Raw genomic sequence first — 23,417 nt, 5'->3', positions numbered from 1 at the left:
TGAAATTTTAAAGAAAAAATACACATAAACATACACATATACACACACCCTTTATTTAAGGACAATGAAGTGAAAAATACAATGTTCTTTTCTAATGCAAGCTTCAAACTATTTGGGGAAAAATAAAAAAGAAAAATAGATCATTCCTTCCTTAAATGCCTCCAAGTAAGAAATGTTCTGTTCCTAACATCTAGATTAATTTACTATTAAACAAGGTAGCAATTATAATACATTTTAGTCATATTAGATAATACATAATGGTGCTATCGAAATGAAATATTGTATTAGATAAAATTTTAAGACTCTTTTCATTCCATAATTTGAGGATTCTAACAAACTTTCCATTTGGAACTTCAAGTATACTTACTAACTAAGTAACTGGTTTTTTTGGTTTTTTTTTTTTTGAAGACGAGCTTATTTATTTTCTATTAGCAATTGTCAATGAGTGTTGGGAAAATACTTCTATGATCATTGACAAAAAGCATCTTACTAATAATGTGTAGTATAATAATTACCTGTCCTCCACTGGAGAATAATTTCTAAAAACAGAATCTATGCCTGCAAAGACCAAGTATGTTTAGTGATATCCAACTTCACACTCATAGTATTTAAATATTTAATATTTTATCCTCTAAATGTAAATTATGATCTCATAGCAGCATTAACTTTTTTAAATTGAATCTCACTGAATGAACAGAAAAATATTAAATATACCTGACATTCTGGAAAGAATTTCAAAGAAATTCAAATTTTAAAGAAGTAGCTCTCATACGCAAGAACATATTTAGACGACTTGATTCTCTCATTTTGTAAATATTGTATAAAATTATTGACCATCCTGTCAAGAAACAGGAACAAGAGCACCTTGAGATCTTTAGATTTTTTTTAACTTATAAAATTAAGTGACATAAAGGGTGTCATTAATGTAAACCATGAGAAGTCTTATAATTCAGTGTCAGGAATTTTCTTGGCAAATGCAGGTATATAAGGTTGTACACATCTATATAATGATGTATTTATCTGTACTCAATATATAGAAGAGTATTTCCATTTCTGTTTTTAATTTTGGGGCAAGATCTATTTGAGCTCAGGAATTACTCCTCATATTCCATGGATCTATCCAGGGTTGACTATATTTTTTTAATTTCTTTGTTCTATGCTTAGGTGTTCTTGCTAGTGCTTAATTTTTACATTATTAGATGCCAGTAGTTACATTGTTTGATTCTGGAATGGGGTAGAGTAAAACCAAAGTTTAGGGAAGGCAGTTATTTGGGTTTTTCATTAGTACAATCTTAAATTGATCTACCAAAAAAGAATCTATTATTCAGAGGGTTTTTATAAATTTTTTTTTATTTCAGGCACTTCCATTTATAATACTATTACTGGTAGGGTTTCATGCATAAAATATTCCAAAACCACACCTTCCACTTGAGTGTTCATTTCTATTCACTGTTGTCCCAAGATTTCGCCTGCCATGGTAAGCTTCTTTCTGAAGGCCTGTTCTCAATTTTTGCCTGTTGTTATTTCCTAATTGTGGTTCTTTATATCCCACATATGAGAAAAACCATTCTGTCTTTTTCTGTTCTTATCCCCCCACTTGCTTTTTTTTTTTAACTTAAGCACTGTGGTTATAAAAACTTTCTTTGAGTTATAAAATTTTTAATGAGTTTTTCATGTTTCAGTAAACCACCCTTCACCAATGCACCTTTCCCAATACCAATGTTCCCAGTTTCCCTCTGTCTCCTAACTTCCCTCCCCACTGCTTGTCTCTTAGTAGACATTTTATTTCACTCTCTTCCTGCTTTTTCTATTTTGACATGGTAATTTGCACTATTGTCAATGAAGGGATATGTTTCATGCATATCACTATACCCTTTTTAGCACCCTGGTGTTTTTTTTTTTCAGGAGTGATCAGTTCTAACTGTCATTGTCATAGTCGTCCCTTCTCTATGCTAAATGCACTGCTCCACTGTTTGTGGCAAGCTTCCTACCATAGACTTGTCCTCCTGGTTCTAATTTCTATTTTTACCATACTATCATTTTCCCCCTTATATCCTACAAATGAGTGAGATTATTCTATGTCTATCCCTCTCTCTCTCTGACTCATTTTACTCAGCATAATAATCTCCATATTCATCCAAGTATAAGTGACTTTCGTGACTTTATTTTTCTTAACAGCTGCATAGTATTCCTTTATATAGATGTACCATAGTTTCTTTATCCACTCATCTGTTCTTGGGCACTTGGGTTGTTTCCAGATTCTGTCTATTGTAAATAGTGCTGTGATAGACTTAGGAATGAAGAGGATTTTTCTATATTGTGTTCTTGGATTCCTAGAGTATATTCCTAGGATTGGTATTACCAGGTCATTTTGTTATAGTGAAATTTATCCAGCAAAGTAACTATGACTTGATATGGAAGCCCTCTTTCTACTTTTTTGTTTTTTAAGAATAATCATATTCTTTGACAAAAAGACTGGACCGATTAACATTCCCACCAGCAGTGAATGAGAGTCCCTTTCTTCCTGCATCCATGCCAGCACTGCTTATTTTTATTCTTTGTAATATATGTCAATCTCAACAACTCGGGCCCGGAGAGATAGCATAGCGGCGTTTGCCTTGCAAGCAGCCAATCCAGGACCAAAGGTGGTTGGTTTGAGTCCCGGTGTCCCATATGGTCCCCCATGCCTGCCAGGAGCTATTTCTGAGCAGACAGCCAGGAGTAACCCCTGAGCAACACCAGGTGTGGCCCAAAAAACAAAACAAAACAAAAAAAATCTCAACAACTCAGTGTTGTTTTGATTTGAATTTTCCTGATAATTAGTGGTGTGGAGCATTTTTTTTCATGTGTCTTTTGGTCATCTATACTTATTCTTTTAGGAAATGTCTGTTCATTTCTTCTCTCCATTTCTGGATGGGCTTATTCTTCCTATTTCTGGATGAGGTTGGATGGCTTTTTCTTGCTAATTTCTATCAGTACCTTGAATAATTTGGATATTAAACTCTTATCAGATATATATTGGGTGAATAGTTTCTCTCATTCCCTGGGTAGCCTTTCTATCCTAGCCACTGTTTCCTTTCAGGTGCAGAAGCTTCTCAGTTTAATGTAGTCCCATTTACTTATCTTTGCTTCCACTTGTTTGACCAGTAGTGTTTCATCCTTGAAGATGCCTTTGGCTTCAATGTCATGGAGTTTTCTGTCTATATTTTCCTCGATTGAAATTTATTGTTTCAGGACTAATATCAAGGTTTTTCATCCATTTTGATTTGGCCTTTGTGCACAGCATTAAACAGAGGTCTGAGTTCATTTTTTTTTTTGCATATAGTTGACCGTTTTTCCCTACACCAGTTGTTGGGAGGCTTTCCTTGCTCCACTTTCTATTTTTTGCTCAATATTAATATTAATTTATCATAAATATGTGGGTCCAGCTCTGAATATTTCTATTTAGCTCTGAATATTTATTTATATTCTATTGATCTGAAGGTCTGTATTTATTCCAATACCATACTGCTTTAATACTACTGATTTATAAGTACAATTTAGTTTCCCCCTTGCCATTTTTTATGGAGTTATTTTGTTATTGTTAACAGGTCTATGAATGCTTATCTATCTTAGATTTTAAATACCCTTTGACAGATGTTCCCTTTAGTGATTACACTTTACTAGCACAACCTGTTCTTGCCTGATCCTGTCTTGAGAATTGTTAAATGTCTTTCTATTCTTTTTTTAGAAATAAAATGTACTAAAACTATCCCCCAAGATAATCAATCATCCTGAAAGCCTGGATTTTGTGGTTTGAAAATTGCTTTAAGCAGTATAAAAAGATCAGTCTCCTGTGAATCTAATTCTTAAAAACTCCCTCCAAACACTCAATTAAAATTGCCAGAGAGATAGTACAACATGCAAGGCACTTGCATCGCTAGCATCCTATATGGTCCCTGAACCCTCTCAGGATGATCTCTGAGTGCAGAGACATGAGTAAACCTTGAGAATAGCCAAGTGTGGCCCAAATAAAAAGATAAACAAAACAAAATAAAAAAGAGAGTTACAGATTCAGACCTGGTAGTACATGGCTTGAGTGCATTTAATTTCTTGTTTGAGAAATGTCAATTCTCAATTGTCAGAATGTCAATTCTATATATTTTGTTATAGTGAAAATTATTCAGCAAAATAACTGTAACTATTCATAGCTGGTTTTCAATAAGGAGGGTATAGACAGCTGACCATCAGTGGACCTTGAGCCTACGAGCCATGTGTGTTTTTGGAGACTTTTAATGTTGGAAGACAATATTTTATATATATATATTTTTTTTATTTAAACACCTTGATTACATACATGTTTGTGTTTGGGTTTCAGTCATGTAAAGAACACCACCCTTCACCAGTGCAACATTCCCATCACCAATGTCCCAAAAATCCCTCCTTCCCACCCAACTCCCGCCTGTACTCTAGACAGGCTTTCTATTTCCCTCATACATTCTCATTGTTAGGATAGTTCACATTGTAATTATTCTCTTAACTAAACTCATCCCTGTTTGTGGTGAGCTTCATGAGGTGAGCTGTAACTTCCAGCCCTCCTCTCTTTTGTGTCTGAATATTATTATTGCAAGAATGTCTTTCATTTTTCTTAAAACCCATAGATGAGTGAGACCATTCTGCTTTTTTCTCTTTCTCTCTGACTTATTTTACTCAGCATAATAGATTCCATGTATATCCATGTGTAGGAAAATTTCATGACTTCATCTCTTCTGACAGCTGCATAATATTCCATTGTGTATATGTATCACAGTTTCTTTAGCCATTCATCTGTTGAAGGGCATCTTGGTTGTTTCCAGAGTATTACTATGGTAAATAGTGCTGCAATGAATATAGGTATAAGGAAGGGATTTTTGTATTGTATTTTTGTGTTCCTAGGGTATATTCCTAGGAGTGGTATAGCTGGGTCATATGGGAGCTCTATTTTCAGTTTTTGGAGGAATCGCCATATCACTTTCCATAAAGGTTGAACTAGACAGCATTCCCACAAGCAGTGGATAAGAGTTCCTTTCTCTCCACATCCCCGCCACACTGCTTGTTCTCATTCTTTGTGATGTGTGCCAATCTCTGTGGTGTGAGGTGGTACCTCTTAGTTGTTTTTTTTTTTTTTTGTTTTGGTTTTTTTTTTTTTGGTTTTTGGGCCACACCCGTTTGACGCTCAGGGGTTACTCCTGGCTATGTGCTCAGAAATTGCCCCTGGCTTGGGGGGACCATATGGGACGCCGGGGGATTGAACCGTGGTCCGTTCCTTGGCTAGCGCTTGCAAGGCAGACACCTTACCTCTAGCGCCACCTTCCCGGCCCCCTCTTAGTTGTTTTGATTTGCGTCTCCCTGATGATTAGTGAGGTGGAGCATTTTTTTCATGTGTCTTTTGGCCATTTGTATTTCTTCTTTGTCAAAGTGTCCATTTCTTCTCCCCATTTTTTGATGGAATTAGATGTTTTTTTCTTGTAAAGTTCTGTCAGTGCCTTGTATATTTTGGAGATTAGTCCCTTATCTGATGGGTATTCGGTGAATAGTTTCTCTCACTCAGTGGGTGGCTCTTGAATCCTGGGCACTATTTCCTTTGAGGAGCAGAAGCTTCTCAGCTTAATATATTCCCATCTGTTAATGTCTGCTTTTACTTGCTTAGAGAGTGCAGTTTTCTCCTTGAAGATGCCTATAGTCTCAATGTCCTGGAGTGTTTTGCCTACGTGTTGTTTTATATATCTTATGGCTTCGGATCTGCTATCGAGGTCTTTCATCCATTTGGATTTACATGATGTTAACTGGGGCTCTAAGTTCAATTTTTTGCAAGTGGCTAGCCAGTTGTGCTAACACCACTTGTTGAAGAGGCTTTCTTTGCTCCATTTAGGATTTCTTGCTCCTATCAAAAATTAGGTGATTGTATGTCTGGGGAACATTCTCTGAGTATTCAAGTTTATACTACTGATCTGAGGGCCTGTCTTTATTCCAATACCATGCTGTTTTGATAACTATTGCTTTGTAGTAAAGTTTAAAGTTGGGGAAAGTAGTTCCTCCCATATTCTTTTTCCCAATGATTGCTTTAACTATTCTAGGGTGTTTATTGTTCCAAATGAATTTCAAAAGTGCCTGATCCACTTCTTTGAAGAAGAGGGATTGCATTAAATCTGTATAATGCCTTGGGGAGTATTGCCATTTTGATGATGTTAATCCTGCCAGTCCATGAGCAGGGTATGTGTTTCCATTTCCACATGTCCTCTCTTATTTCTTGGAGCAGAATTTTATAGTTTTCTTTGTATAGTTCCTTCATATTTTTAGTCATGTTAATTCAATATATTTGAATTTGTGTGGCACTATTGTGAATGGGGTTGTTTTCTTAATGTCCATTTCTTCCTTATTATTATTGGTGTATAGAAAGGTCATTGATTTTTGTGTGTTAATTTTGTAGCCTGCTACCTTGCTATATGAGTCTATTGTTTCTAGAAGCTTTTTGGTAGGGTCTTTAGGGTTTTCTAAGTAGAGTATCATGTCATCTACAAATAGCAAGAGCTTGACTTCTTCCTTTCCTATCTGGATTCTCTTGATATCTTTTTCTTGCCTAATCGCTATAGCAAGTACTTCCAATGTTATGTTGAATTGGCGTGGTGAGAGAGGACAGCCTTGTCTTGTGCCAGAATTTTGAGGGAAGGCTTTTAGTTTTTCTCCATTGAGGACAATATTTGCCACTGGCTGGTGGTAGATGGCCTTAACTATATTGAGAAAGGTTCCTTTCATTCCCATCTTGCTTAGAGTTTTGATCAAGAATGGGTGTTGGGGGGCCGGGCGGTGGCGCAAGAGGTAAGGTGCCTGCCTTGCCTGCGCTAGCCTTGGACGGACCACAGTTCGATCCCCCGGCGTCCCATATGGTCCCCCAAGCCAGGAGCAACTTCTGAGCGCATAGCCAGGAGTAACCCCTGAGCGTTACCGGGTGTGGCCCAAAAATCAAAAAAAAAAAAAATGGGTGTTGGACCTTATCAAATGCTTTCTCTGCGTCTATTGATATGATCATGTGATTTTTATTCTTCTTGTTGTTGATGTTGTGTATTATGTTGATAGATTTATGGATGTTAAATCATCCTTGCTTTCCTGAGATGAAACCTACTTGATCGTAGTGGATGATCTTTTCTTAATGAGGCATTAAATCCTATTTGCCAGGATTTTGTTGAGAATCTTTTCATCTGTGTTCATCAGCGATAATGGTCTGGAAGACAATATTTTTAATTCAGACAGTCCCATACAGAATTGTCAAGGGTCTGTAGCAAAGAAAGAAGATATGAAACTTTTAGTTCAAGGTGTATGAGCCAAGTATAAAAATGAAATAAATTTTCATTGAAGTGAGAGCAGATGAGTATGTTTTAGATAGGATATCTAGACAAGATAACTATTACTTTTACCACAACCAGGAGGAAATATATAGGCATGCTAACTGTGACAGTTTTATATGGAATACATATGGAGATCTGTCCCAAAAATTGGGGCTAGAACAGCCATATGACCTAACAATACTACTTCTTGACATATATTCTCCAAAACACACACACACACACAAAAAAAAAAAAAAAACTATTAGATTGAAAGAATGTGTGCACACCTATACTCATTGTCTCACTTAATACAATACTTAATATAAAAAATACCCAAAAACCTCAATGAAGATGAATGGATCAAGAAGTTGTTTTATGGGCCCGGAGAGATAGCACAGCGGCGTTTGCCTTGCAAGCAGCCGATCCAGGACCAAAGGTGGTTGGTTCGAATCCCGGTGTCCCATATGGTCCCCCGTGCCTGCCAGGAGCTATTTCTGAGCAGACAGGCAGGAGTAACCCCTGAGCACTGCCGGATGTGGCCCAAAAACCAAAAAAAAAAAAAAAAAAAAAAAGAAGTTGTTTTATATATACATATACATATACATTTATATGGAATATTATTCAACTCAAAAAATAACAAAATCATGAAATTTGCAGCAACATGGATAAAACAAGGGGTCATCATGCTGGTGAAATCAGTCAGAAGGAGACAGACACAAAATGATCTCTGTATCATTAAGTCTATCATTGAACTTAAAAATACACAGCTAAAGGCCAAAGGCAACATAATAAGAACATTGATATGTATAATTGAGTTGCTGGAAGTTGAAAAGGAAAAGCATTCAGGTAATTGAGGGTGAAAGATGGGTACATTGGTGATGATATGGTGTTGGAATTGAGAAACCATTATTAACAATATTATAAATTATAGAATTCCAAGCAATAAAATGTTTAAATAAAAGAAAACTAAATTTTAATTTGGTTTAATTTTATTAATTTAATAGATTTAATTTAACTAATAGAGGATGTGCTAGATAACTTATTAAGAGAAATAAGATGGAGAATGGAAAAATGTAGAAGTTGAGGGAAGTTCCTTTTCATTTGGTTACTTGTTTGTTTTGAACCACACCTTTCAGAGCTCATGGCTTTGTGCTCAGAAGTCATTCTGGGTATTGTTTAGGGGAACATACATGGTGTTAGAGATCAAACGTAGGACCACAGAATGCAAAACAAGTGCATTATCCTTTACTGTCTCTAGTAACTGGATTTTTAGAAGTTAGTGCTCTAACTTCTTCAATTTCCCTTTTCAAGTTTAGGTGAAATATTTTGCAATTTAAGAAATGTGCCATAAATATTTGTAAATATTTTTATATCTTCTATATTTGTCTCCATATCTATATTTCATTATTTTACACTAAGAAAATGACCTTAATTGTGAAAAATCCATTGCTATAGATTCCCAAGCAATCTTCTTTCAAGCACTGTATCTCTAGTACTGTACCACAAGATGGTGCTCATCATCTTGGTGAGCTGGTTTTATTTTTCCAGGAAGTTTCCCTAAATGTCTGGAATTTTAGAATCTAAAACTGAGATGTATTTATGTTTCTTAATTTTTCTATCTTCTTTGTACAAATGAAATGTAGAGGATTTAAAATTTTATTAAGTTTGTTTTTTAGTTTTGAAAAGAAATTAAAAAGTAATCACACTGTGTTTAGCTCTAAAGATCTTTGATCTTTAATGTTTATATGCTAGATGATTCAAAAAATATTTTTTTCTTTTATTTTCTTGACACTCAAGACGGTGCAGCATAAACTAGCAGAATTAAAAACACATATTTGTGTAACTAGAGCTTTTGTGGACAGCTGTCTTCAGCTTCATGAGAATAAACGACTGGACTCTGCCACTGCTTCCATGGCAAAATACTGGTATGTATGCTCAGTAATTAAAATGTGTTTTCCCGGACTGTTTTGGAAATTTGCCAGCCCTAAACTCAATCTTTGAGATTTTTAAAGGAAGAAAGTTGTGAAAATGAAAACTAATAGGGGCTGGAGAGATAGCATGGAGGTAAGGTGTTTGCCTTTCATGCAGAAGGTCATCGGTTCAAATCCCGGCACCCCATATGGTCCCCCGTGCTTGCCAAGAGCGATTTCTGAGCATGGAGCCAGGAGTAACTCCTGAGCACTTCCGGGTGTGACCCAAAAACAAACAAACAAAAAAAAAAATGAAAACTAATAGTAAGAACGAGCTTTTGAAAAAAAAATGCTGAATGGTCCTATTAAGCCTATTTAAAATGTACTAAAAATTACTTAAGTTGGCATTTAACTTTTAATTTGTCATTCAAAATTAATTAGAATGAGGGCTGGAGAGATAGCATGGAGGTAAGGCATTTTGAAGGACAGTGGTTCGGTTCCAGGCATCCCATATGGTCCCCCGAGCCTACCAGGAGCGATTTCTGAACATAGAGCCAGTAGTAACCCCTGAGCACTGCCGGGTGTGACCCAAAAAAAACAAAACAAAACAAAAAATTAATTATAATGGTAGTAGGAATATGGATTGGTTTATTCGAGTTATATTATTTCTAGATAACAATATCATGAGACTGAAAATAATAATAGATTTTAGGATTCCTTTGATAACTTCCTAATTCTTTTTAACAACAGCTATAATAAAATATGTCTCTAGGAAAAATTTTTAATGTCTATTAAATGAGTGCATTGGACAGGATTTTTGTACTTAAAAGTGATTTTCAAAATAAAATAAAATAAAATAAAGTGATTTTCAAATTTTATAAAAATCCTGAAGAATTGATTGTCCAGTCAAATGTTGTACATGTTTTTTTAACTTTTTCTTTATTTATTAAATTCATCTTTTTTCCAATGTTTAACAAACAAAATTGTCATACTTTTCTTAACTCAATAGCTTGCTCTCCATAAGACAAATTTTTTAATTAATGTTTTATTTTTAATTATGAGAACAATGATGCAAAGAGGACAAGGTAAAGTTACAGTGAAAGGACAATCGCCCATAAAACAGTTCTCAGAAGAAATCCCCTTGCTGACGCCTAAATATTAAACTTACAGTCAAAGAACATTAAGAAAAATAAGGCAGAACCCATGTACAATTACTTTGTCCACAAGTCCCCAGATTGTAGTACATTATAACATTCTTAGCAGTACACAAAGCAACCTAGTACATTATAACATTCTTAGCAGTACACAAAGCAACCTAAATCCATGAGATTATGTGACTCCTTAAACATTGAAGGCATAGTATTTTTTAATATTTTCATGCACATGCATATTAGTTTAAGTTAACATCAAAAGTTTAAGAGGTTTTTTTTTAAGGGTTAGTCAAAAGAGCACAGTAAAAACGGTGTTAGAGTGGCAAATATTGTTTGCATAGGCCCACCAAAATATGGGGGACATGGAAAGAAAAAGCCTTGGTCTAAATACAAGGAGACCCTATGCCCTGAAGTTTCCTGGCATAAGACCAAATCTAGGCTCCAGGCAAACTAGTTTATTCAATCCAAGTCATTGTCTGTAGTGCCAATACAGTTTTATTTTTCATGCAGTCCTGTTGTTGGCATCAGGTTTCTGTATTAAAGATCCTGGAATCTGCACATCTTACATTGAAGTCAGGCTGGTGTGGAGTATCCTCTAGTTTCACCTCACAATTAAGGGGCAATACAGCAAGCCCTGTCCAGTAAGCAGGACATTGTTGTTAAGTCTTCTCAGAGTTAAGGGAAGTCTCGTTTGAGTAGGTTGATGTCAGAGCAGCGGTAGGGTTTTCCTGGTAGAGGATTGCCTCCAGGTGATGTTATAGACAACCTTGCATGTTTTGTAGATGTCTTCCCTAGATCAGGGGTGAATGAAGAATGCCCATTCTTCTGAGGTTGTGCCAGGTCTTTATGTCAATGTTCAGGATGTAAGGTCCCATTACACTACAAGATTTGTGTACTCTCATCTCTATTAGATTAAAATGTATTTGTATGTATAGTATTTTCCCATTTTAGTGTGCCTATGCAAACAAGAAATAAAGCTACCTGGCGTTATCAGAGTATATGGAGGCTTAAGAACTCGTCCAACAATACCCATGTATTGGTTCAAACATAAGCATTAAACTGAGGGACTCTATCACCAAATTCCCTATTGAATATAAAAGAGGATTTTTTTTTTTTTTTTTTTTTTTTGGTTTTTGGGCCACACCCGGCGGTGCTCAGGGTTTACTCCTGGTTATCTGCTCAGAAATAGCTCCTGGCAAGCCCGGGGCCATATGGGACACCAGGATTCGAACCAAACACCCACTTTAGGTCCTGGATCTTCTGCTTGTAAGGCAAACACCGCTGTGCTATCTCTCCGGCCCCAAATGTTGTACATGTTTTAAGTGAAGAGAGAAATGTCTGATTACGTTTAGAAAGACTTTTCCTTGAATTATAAGTAATTTGCAGTGGTATAAAGATTAGTTAATTGAATAAAAATCTTAAAATTCTCCTTTGTATTTCCAAATTCAAAAGTTTAAATCAGATTCTGGAAGATAGGGTTGGTTTTTTCTATTTTATTTTATTTTATTTTATTTTATTTTATTTTATTTTATTTTATTTTATTTTGCTTTTTTGGGCCACACCTAGTGATGCTCAGGGGTTACTCCTGGCTATACACTCAGAAATTGCTCCTGGCTTGGGGAACCATATGGGACACTGGCAGATAGAACCATGTTCCGTCCTAGGTTAGCGTTTGCGAGGCAAACATCCTACCGCTCAGGCTCCAGGTTTTCTCTATTTTAAAAACAAGTATTCTCACATCATATTAGGCCAAAATAACCTAGAAAAAAATTCCTGTCATTATTCATTAACTTAGGCTCAGTTAAGTCAGTAGAATGAGAAAAATGCATACATCATGCTTTATGTAATGCTTCCAAAATAATAATATTGTCATATTGAAAATTCACATGGACTTAAGAATCATTTTGAGGGAAAAAATGTTTGCATTTACATTTATAGAAATTTATTTGTCTAGTGAAAAATAAAGTTCTAGAAAAAGTCAAGATATTTTTGGAAAGCTTTTTGGATAGCTATTGACTTTAGTGTTTTTTTAGAAACACTAAATGCGTAGGTTACTAGTATTTCTTACTGAAACAAAGAAATAAAATTACTACACACTACTAGATATTTCACTGAAATACATGCCAAATATACTTATTTAATTAAATAGTTTCCAGTCTTAATAAACAATAACCAGAAATAAAATTTATAGTGAGATTATTTGTTATGTAAAAATACACTCAAGATTTATTTCATGTGTAATTTACATTCCTCTTTTCTGGTTGATGAATATGCCAATAACCTGGTTAATTATGATAGTTTAAAATACTGTTAATTGATAAATATGTACAGTGAAAAATCACAAGTAATTTTGCTTCCTGATTGTGAAGAATTAAGTCAAAATGTATTTTAAGTGTTGATTTTCTGACTTTTATTTTTGGTTCATCTAGGGCATCAGATTTGCAAAACAGTGTAGCTTATGACTGTGTACAGCTCCATGGAGGTTGGGGATACATGTGGGAATACCCAATTACAAAGTAAGTATGGTCATGTTCTCTTTGTTGCATCCTGAGATAATGTGAAGAAAAGATAAAATTTACTTTTTGTATCTTGAATGTTGTGTAGAAAGAGATGAAGAGGTGGAAGATCTTTGCATTTTAGAACTATAGTGTTCAAGAAGAATTATACTGTAATTAATAACAAAATGCCACAAAATACTCTAAATAGTTAATAAATAATATTCCTATTCCATAAACTCAAGAGGAAAAATTTCCCACAAACAATTAGAAAATATTTGGAAATATCACAAACGATGTTTTTAAGAGAGAAAATTATGACATTCGATGTTTATATATATAAACATATATATTTATATATAGATATATAGTATATATTATATTTATACATACAAACATGTATGTATGTATTTTAAAGGTACATTTGAGGGCCAGAGAGCTAGCTCAATGATCTAAGTGCTTAATTGTTGTGGAAGGCCTGGATTGGATTCCCAACATTTATGTACTCTGGAAAGGAATCCCTGAGCATGGAGCCAGGAGTATTACCAAACACCACAGGTTGCCACCAAAACCAAATTAAAAGAATAAATAAAATGAAAATTCACAAGGTAATTTGTTTTTACTTCAGTTATCTAGAAAAGGAAAAGTATAATAAGCATCAATATGATAAAAGAAATATAAGAGCAGAAGTCAATGAAATTTAAAACAAAAAAGAGAAAGTAAATGAAATAAAGGAAATAAGAAACTAAAATATTTCTGAGACCGGAGCGGTGGCACAGCAGTAGGGAGTTTGCCTTGCCCGTGGCTGACCTAGGACCTCTGTTCAATCCCCCGGCATCCCACATGGTCACCCGAGCCAGGAGCAATTTCTGAGCACATAGCCAGGAGTAACCCCTGAGCATCATTGGGTATGCCCCCCAAAAAACACACACACACACACACACACACACACACACACAAAGAAACTATTTATGAAAGCTCAATAAAACTGATAAACTTCTAAATTTCTAACAAGGCTTAAAAGACCAAAAAAGAAAAGAAACTAGCTAATTTAATGCTTCAGAGATTAAATTAAATGTCATGATAGACTACACCAACTTTTAAAAGAATTATACGAAGTACTGTGTACATAAATTTAAAAATTTGGATAAGGCCATAGAGACAGTACAGGTATTAGGTGCTTACTTTGCTTGGTATTGACCCTGGTTCAGTTCTGATACTACATGTGATCCCCTGATCATTGCCAAGAGAGAGTGACCTCTGAGCACAATGCCAGGAATTGCTACTGAGTACCTCTGGGTGTGACTCCAAACTCAAAGGTAAATACATAAATAAGTAAAAAGTTGAATGAAATGAATCTGTTCCTTAAACTACAAATTACTACAATCGAAATAGAATTTAAGTCCTAAAATAATTTTTCAACAGAGAATTGTAATAAATTCTGAAAGAGCCAAATGTTAAAAAATATATATATAAATTAAAAATAAAATACTAAAAATAATTAAAGCTACCTGTAAATTTAAAACAGAAAAAATACAAAATCAGACATTTAAAATTTACTAAACTTTACAGAACAGAGATAGCAATAAAATAATCAATAAATTTGAAAATAAATTTAGAATCCTCATTTTTTTCCAGTTCTTAGCTATTTAAGGTATTGTACTACTTTTAAGTAGTACATCATCTTTTATAAAGAAATCACTTAAATATTAATGGATGGGTCAGTTTAGTTGTGGTGAATTTCTTTAACTGCTGTTTCTCCAAAAAGATCTGCATTCCAGCCTCATATCTGACTGAGGGTAGAATATTCTTGGGAATCTTTACCTTTTATCACTTGGTATTCAACATACCGCTTCCTTCTGTGTTTTTGTTTTGGGAGCACACCATCAGTGCTCCTCGCTGTGTGTTCAGGATCACTCGTTTTGATACATAGAGGACCATATGCAGTGCCCCCCAAAAAGTCTTAATACCTTGTTCTATTTCTCTGGCCTTGTACCACTTTCTTATGATTTGTAGAGTTTTTGAAAAGAAATCAGCTTAGGGAGCCCTTTTATGCCACCTCTGCTTTCCTCTTGCTGCTTTTAGGATTTTATCTTTATTTTTTGATAATTACCAATTTAATTATAATGTGTCTTTGTTGCATCTACTTTATTTTATTTTTGTTTTGGAATCAACCCAGAACTTAGGGGTTACTCCTGGCTCTGCACTCAGAAATTGCTCCTGCAGTCTCTGGGGACCATATGAGATGCCAGGTATTGAATCCAGGTTGGCCAGGTGTAAGGCACATGCCCTACCTGCTGTGCTATCAATTAAGCCCTTACTTGGCTTTATTTTGTTTGGGATAGAACTCTAAGTGTCCAGAATCTTGGTGTCAAATTCCTTCCTGAACTTGATGCTTTTTCAGATTGTATTAATTTCTTCAAATAAAAATTTTACAAATTTCTCTTTTTATGAAGCACTTGTAATATGAAGATATATCTATTGATACTGTACCATTATCATTGTTTTTATTTTTTTCTTCTTTTTGCTGGTGTTTTGGTTGGTTTCTACTACATTACCTACAAGTTCACTTACTTTGTTTTTGGCTGCTTCCATTCTCCTGTTAAGCCAGAAGAAATGGTGTAATGGTGTGTGTGTGTGTGTGTGTGTGTGTGTGTGTGTGTGTGTGTGTGTGTGTGTGTGTGTGTGTGTGTGTGTGTGTGTGTGGTTTAATTTATTGGGTTATTTTTTTTGCAGTCCAAATATTATTTTTTTCAAATATTCTTTAACTTTATAATTTCTGTTTGGATTTCCTTTTCTTTTGTTAATTTCAGTGAGCATTGTTATAATAGTTTTTAAGTCTTCTTCAAGTAGCTTGTGTCACTCTATAGTAGGAATTCTTTGCAAGCTGATTCTTGATTCATTTATTTTGTTGGGTTCTTACATCTCCCCATTATGCCGGGTGCTCCATAAGAGCCTATGTAGGGCTTGGGGGACATGTGTTCAAATGGTCCTGAGTGGCAACTGGGGAGTTTAGTTACAGATGCCTCACCCTGGATATGGTTTCAAGTTTGAGCAGGCCTGGGCAGGAACTGGGAGTTTGCAATCATGATTTTCTGGCACCCGCTATATCACCAAGATTAAGCATGCCTGGGATTCATTCATATTATTTCAAGTGCCTAACTCCTGCTGTGTCACTGAGTTTGAACGGGCCTGGGCAGAGACCAGGAATTGGAGTTAGGAAGTCTCTTGGGGTACCTGTGAGTTAAGTGCAAGCAAGTCTACCCAGCTACCAGGAGCTCAAGGCACCAGTGTTCATCAACCTTGGTCATATTGACCTGATTGAAAAACCTGTGCTGATTATGTGTGTGGGAGAATGGGGGTGTCAGAAGTGACTTAAGGCTTTTTATTCCCAACTGACATCAGAGCATATATCCATGACTGGCAGGAAGCAGTCTAGTGGACACTGGGATAGCAAGGGAGCACAGCAAACTGAGCAGACCCTGACCTAACTGGTGCATTTGGGGAGGCCCACAGAATGCTTTTTTGTCTGTAGAGGTATAGCTGCTAACTAGCAATCAGATGTTGACTTGGAAAGGCTGGGTTTATTTTGTCTGACAGGAATTAGAACTCCTGCAAATTGCCTTATCCTTTTGCAAGCTCAGTTATTTGTTAGAGCCGGATAGCATTCAGGGATTTCCCCCTAGGATTTGTTACTGTAGAGAATAAAATCCAGTCTGGTGTTGATCAGCTGTGCCATCAGCAAAGTCAAGAGACACTAAGATAGGACCTGCCAGTGAGTAGAACCCCTTTTTATACCATATATTTCTTGTAAGCCTTTCTGTTGCAGTGTTGGAAATAGAGGATTCTAGAATTGAAATTCTACACACACACACACACACACACACACACACACACACACACACACACATACACATAGACACACACACACGTACGCACACATGCACACACAACTCCATCTTCACCATAAATTAAGGGATTGTATGGTGTCTAGGATTGGATCTGGGAGCCTTGCAAGCAAAGCATCCACTCAGACCACTGAGCATCTTTCCAGATCCTAATCATAAATGTTAAGAGTACCATACTTTAGTATCAGCATATACAATGATCTTTAAGTCAATTTTGCATAAATGAAAAAATTTTAAATAATATCTTATTTAAGCCCATGATTACAAACATGATTGTAGTTGGGTTTCAGTCATAAAAAGAACAACCCCTTCACCAGTGAAAAATCCTCATAACCAATGTCCCTCATCTCCCTCCTCCCCACATAAATGAAATTTTAGTACTAGTGATTAGCGCAACTATTGTTTCTCCCTCTCACTATCCCTTGCAATGAATTTATGAATTTAACTATTATAGGTAGTATTTCTTACAGATAAAGTCAAACAATATTTATCTTTGCATGACTAAAAGTTTGCAGAAGGTTTTAAGAGTCATCTAGGTTGTCATATTGCAGAATTTTCTCCTGTTTAAGACTACACAATATTCCATTATATATACATGCCACCATTTCTTTTTTCCTTGATCTGCCAATAGACATTTCATTTGTTTTGTACTGATGATTTATGTGAGTAATGATGCACTGGACACAAAAATTCTGATCTCAGGACTGGAGCAGTGGCGCGGAGCAGTAAAGCATTTGCCTTGCCCATGCTAGCCTAGGATGTACTGCGGTTCAACCCCCTGGCATCCCATATGGTCTCCTAAGCCAGGCGCGATTTCTGAGTGCATAACCAGGAGTAACACCTGAGCATCACCGTGTGTGGCTGAAAAACCAAAAAAAAAAAAATCCTGATCTTTCTTGGATTTCAGTTCTTCTTGAATAAATATAAATACAGTTACTGAATTATATTATAGTTGCATTTAATTTTGAGAAACTTCTTAATGAGAAAAATAAGAGTTTTATTTAATTACATTGATAACACAAACTCCAGCATAATTTACTATTTAATTGCCTCCCTTGAGAAGATTACAAAGCCCTAATTAGGATTTATGTTTATAATCTTTTTTGTTTGTTTGTTTTGGTGCCACACTTGGCAGCACTGAGGGGTCACTTCTGGCTCTGTACTCCTTGTGGACTTGGGGGACCCTTTAAGATGCTGAGGATCAAACCACAGTTGGTCACATGCAAGACAAACACCCTATCTGCCATGCTATCACTCTGGCCCTTGTTTATAATCTTTTATAAAAGTTCAGAAAAAACTGGGGCTTTTTCTCTTACTTGGGAATACAGAGATGAAACAGTCAAAAAATTTTATTATTTTTTATTTATTGTCTTATTTTTAGTCAGTCTTTGGGCTTGAATTTTGATATGTCCTTCCTGAACTGCCTCAAATAAGCCCTATTAAAAGCATTTTTGTGTAGTCATTAAGTCAGAATTAAACACTAAATTATGTCAGCACAAATTAAACAACTGATGGGCTCTTTCCTGTGAATTTCCCTCTTATCTTCATGGTATTTATCCATCTTATCCATAATATTTGTAATGATATTAAGAATAAAATAACAACAAATATTTATATTTTTCTACTATGTTCTTATAATTGTTGTTGAGAATGTCAGCATGTAGTGTGGGTCAGTGTTTTTTAGGGTTTTAAGAAAGACATTAGGTGAAGGGAGTAAACATATCCTTAGTCCAAGATTATAGTCTGATTGTCTTGTTCTCTTTTCTCTGAGGCAATTCTTCCACATCAGTAGTCAACCAATAGTGATTTGATGGCTATTTGAAAGCACTGGTTTCAATTTGAGAAGCATATTTTCAGGAACAATAATCCCTTTCTTGGCCAATTTGTTAGTTCAAAAATTATATGAACTTTTAAATTGAACTATTTCCACCAAAGACACAGAGAAGGAACTTTTCTTCCTTCCTAAAAAATTAAAAAAGTAGTAGATAATATTTTAAGTGAATTAGATACACCATACAACATGTATATCTAGTATATAAAGGCTGATAGAAAAGAAAACATTTCTAGTTATGTCTCATCCTCAGTTTAAGTTATTCTATGGGTATATATGTGTGTTGCTTTGCATTGTTACATTAATAAAAGGTTGTTTTTCATTTTTTCATTACTTTATTTTTTCTTTTGTTTGTCTATTTTTTATTTTTTGAATGGTCTAAAACATATGCTTTTATTATAGTCTTGCTTTTGATCATTAGAGTTGTGGGTCAGGGGACAGTGGAAGATGAGATTTAAACTTTGTTGTTTCAAAACTTCTCTGCTATGTGAGAAACAGTATTCTGAAACAGAGAGCTTCATCATTGTGTGGTTAAACATTTCTTTTGCTGCTTTTCTCTGTTAATTTTAGTTGACGACTGTATTTAATTAGTAACCTATAAAAGGCTTACTGATCTCTGTTATGACCTACTCCTGGGAAACTTCTTTAATATGAAGGTGATTTAAAAAAACAGTACAAAACAGTCTTGTGCAAACAAAACTGGTTCAAAAGAAAAAAAAAAGTATATCTTAAAACATCAATGACCAGTGTCTTTAGATTTCAAGTGTCATCAAAAATGCTACTGAAACTATAAAATTTCTTTGTAAACAACAAGTTGAATCAGTAAATGCATTAGCAAAAATGCTTACTGCTTGCAAAGTGCTGTGATGAATATGAAGAATAAGCCCAGAAGTAGTCATGTTTCTAGAGATCTGGAACATTCTTTTTTTTTTTTTTCATTAAAATTTTAATACAATACTTAATGTTTAAAAAAAAAGAGTACTTTATGTCCCAAGCTCAGTAACTAAATATTTGTGCTAATGAAAATGTGGTTATGTAAAAAAAAAGGCAGTATGTATACTGCCTACATACATGCCTACATACCTTATTTCTCTTTAAAGTTTCCAATTACCTGTTTATGTGACCATTAAAGAGCAAACAGTATTGTTTATACTTTCTTACATCTCAGATCCTTTACCTGCTAAAATTTTTAAAGATGTATTTATTTCCTTAGATCCTAGAACTGAAAGAATAAAGTGACATGTAAAAATTTTTTCAAACAGAAGTTCAGTGTCATGGTTACTATCATAGCTACCAAAAGTGGATTCCTGATAACATTTGTTTCTTTTATGGCAATGAGCTCAGCCACTCAGTATTTACCTCATACATCATTGAAGTACTATTAACCTTTTCCAAAAAAATAAGTTACTAGTTAACTTTGTGGGACCTAATTTTTAAAAGCATCAACCTTAACTCATAAAACAGTAATGATAGTGATATCTGAAGGGATGCTAGAAATGATCTTATTTCTTTTACTTCATTTTCTATAAGATCAGTGAATATTTAAATTTTTCTGGTACATTAAAGGTAGAAACTTAGAGATTCCATGTGTTTATGACTCTTAAACACTTTTTTTTAGCAGGCTATAATTTAGGCTGAATTTTACCAAATTTATGAGCTGTAACATACTATAAATGTTATTTTAATATGTCATCTCTTTAAGCAGTCTAAAAGCTATACCAGTATCTTAAGAGATTAATGATTGTGTAATCTAGGATGAATGTCATACTCTAAAGACTAAGTAATTCTTGAAGGACTTTTATTGTTTGGGTTTCATTGAATAAATTCTTTAGTTACTAATTACTTAGTGAGACAAAGCTGAAAATTTCCCATAAACTTTATATATTTATTCCGTCATTTTCTGGTTTTTGCAGAGCTTATGTGGATGCCCGAGTTCAACCAATCTATGGTGGTACCAATGAAATAATGAAAGAGCTGATTGCAAGAGCGATCGTGCAGCCGTGAATAATAGACATCTGCCCACATCCTGGAATCCTATTACAACTAATCTGGCTCGAAATCTTCTCAAGATAAAATGCAACCTGGATGAGAGAAAATACTAGACATATTTTATATGCCCTTCCTCTAGAGAAAGAAACAAATCAAATATAAAATTAACAATGGGAGGAGCAATCCTTGAACTTAGAGTTTACAAAACTCTCTAATATATTCAAAGTTTTAGGTTTTAACATTTCCAATATTAATATAGCTCTAAAACAAAGATTATCTAATTCTAGGAGCCTTGATATTTCACTTATCCTTAAAATTTTAAAAGAACATAAATGTTTGTGTCTTCAATTGTGGCAGGAAAAATGTGAATTTTGTAAAGAAAAAAGTTTTTAATGTTTATAACACATTGACTTTTAAAGGAAAAATAAATTCACTTTATGATTCAAAATAATTTCATCTCTCTTTTACCTAAATTCTCTAATGTTTCCAACTACCCTAACCCTAATCTTTGTTTTTAATCAATGAAATACTTTCTTCTAATGAATCTTGCACAGGGCCCCTGGATAATACCAATGAAACTGCTCAGGTTTTATAAGGAAGTTTTCTTTCTTATGGTGTTGGATCCACAACCAATCAGCTAAGCATTTTTCTAGTCTTTGTTTCTCTCAACCACTGACAACTGAACTTTGGACAGTTTAAATTATAGGAAAACAGAAACTAATATATAACTTGTATTTTGTTTTAAGATGTTAGTATATTTTGTAGATGTCAAAACATTGTCTTTTATTATAAAAAAATTAAACTATATAATCTATGGATATATAATTTTTTTATTGATTCAACAATAAATACTTACATGAACCAAGGAATTTAAAATGTGGTAGCAAACAACACTGATGATCCTTGCTAATAAATGAATAAGCAAATAAGTTATAACAAAATAATGAAGAGATGAATGAATAAGATGATTTGAAAGCTGGAGATAAAGTAAAAATATAGCAGGTAGGATGCTTGCCTTGCATGCAGCTGCCCTGGGTTCAATCCCTGACACCACATATGGTCTCCCAGCCCCACAAGGGTGATCTCTGAGTACAAACATAGATGTAAGATCTGAGCTACACTGGGTTTGGCTCCAAAATAAAAATAAATCTTAATAAGAGCAATAGAAAAAATAAACATTTAAGATAAGAAAGCAAGGAATTAACATTTGATTTAAAATCAAAATAATTATTTTGTAAACTGCTGACCTCACAGGGCCTGAGTAATAGTATAGTGAGTATGGAGTTTACCTTGCACGTAGCTGACCTGGGTTTGATAACAAACATCTCATCTGGTTCCCTGAGTACTCCAGGTGTGATCTCTGAGCTCTGAGCCAGCTGTGTACCACCAGTTCTGAACCCCCCCCCCCAAAAAAAAAAATAACTGCTGGCATTTTTTACTTGTTTTTCTTTTAATGTATTGGTGAGATAGTGTATAAAGCATTCCCAAAATAATGTAAATATATATATATGCATCTTATTCAGCTCAGAAAACCTAAGCATTTATTTTGGCTTCATTAGTATTAGACTTGTGTTTTCTCCCAAACCATGACAATTGTACAGAGCAGAAGGAAGAAAAATAATGAATAGAACTTTCTCCTTAAATTATATTTTAATGTCCACTTGGGTTGAAGTTTGTCAGCTTGAGTTCTTGCTCAGCTGCATTAAATACAATGCAAGACAGATTTAAGACATTCATATGTTGCTGTATTAAGAGCTTTCAATTCATTTTTTTACTGCTAAGCAAGAATATAAAATTAGACAAATCAGCTCCTTTTCCTTTTTTTTTTACAAAACAGCTGTAGGATTAACAATTAACAAATCAGGGGCCAGAGCGGTAGCACAGGAGTAGCTTGCCTTGCACGCAGCTGACCCAGAACGGACCTACGTTAGATCCCAGGCGTTCCATATGGTCCCTAGAGCCAGGAGCAATTTCTGAGCGCATAGCCAGGAGTAATCCCTGAGTGTCAGTGGCCCCAAAAACAAAAAACAACAACAGAAAACAATATTAACAAATTAGAAAAATATGCTATATAAGGTATATTATTAAAACTTATGTTTAAACAATGACTACCTTTCAAAGTTGGTGATATCTTAAATAAGTTACTTATTTTGGATTCTTTCAAATGCATTTGAATATGCTAGCTATAAAACATTATAGAGGTTTTCTGTTGGAGTTGTGGATTGTGCTGGTTTCTTTGCTTGGCAGACACTTGGGGGCCTCCCCAGGCATCCCCTGACGGCTTGCCTCGGCTGAGGCGTGTCTCGCTGGGGCTGTGAGTTTTCTGTTGGAGTTGTGGATTGTGCTGGTTTCTTTGCTTGGCAGACACTTGGGGGCCTCCCCAGGCATCCCCTGACGGCTTGCCTCGGCTGAGGTGAGTGTTTGGGGGCCGGAGCGCGGCCGCTCCGCTGCGCTTCGCGGCCGCGCACTCCACCTCGCCAATGAGTACCACCACAACACGTAGAAAAACCCACAGCGTAAGCGAGACAATGGGGAGACTACGCAGACCAACTTCAACCATAGAGAATGAAGATGGAAACTCTGATGACCCAACAACGACCAACTACCTAAGCAGTCTTTCAGAAATGGAGTTTAGAGACGAAATATGGAGGTTGCTATCAGATATCAAAGAAAGTATAAATCAGAGCACTAATAAAAATCAAGAGAATATGAAGACAGAAATCAGAAAACTCCAAACTGAAATATCAGATCAGATAACAGGTCTGAAAAACTCAATAGACGAATTGAAGA

The 23,417-nt window shown here is 35.1% G+C and overlaps 1 protein-coding gene across 1 annotated transcript in view; it reads left to right on the top strand.

Moving 5' to 3' along the window:
- The window catches only part of ACADL (acyl-CoA dehydrogenase long chain), a 53,074-nt gene extending 31,996 nt beyond the window's left edge, over positions 1-21,078 (top strand). Inside the window, exons 9-11 of the mRNA XM_049784156.1 lie at positions 9,141-9,268; positions 12,834-12,920; positions 20,552-21,078. Of these exons, the coding sequence (XP_049640113.1) occupies positions 9,141-9,268; positions 12,834-12,920; positions 20,552-20,642 (306 nt within the window). The 3' untranslated portion in view covers positions 20,643-21,078. The remainder of the gene's footprint in view (positions 1-9,140; positions 9,269-12,833; positions 12,921-20,551) is intronic.
- Positions 21,079-23,417: the final 2,339 nt, after the last annotated feature.

Source organism: Suncus etruscus, chromosome 1 (assembly GCF_024139225.1).
Source record: "Suncus etruscus isolate mSunEtr1 chromosome 1, mSunEtr1.pri.cur, whole genome shotgun sequence".
Taxonomy (NCBI): domain Eukaryota; kingdom Metazoa; phylum Chordata; class Mammalia; order Eulipotyphla; family Soricidae; genus Suncus; species Suncus etruscus.
The sequence above is the reverse complement of the archived record's forward strand: the minus strand, read 5'-3'. Positions and strand labels throughout refer to the sequence as shown.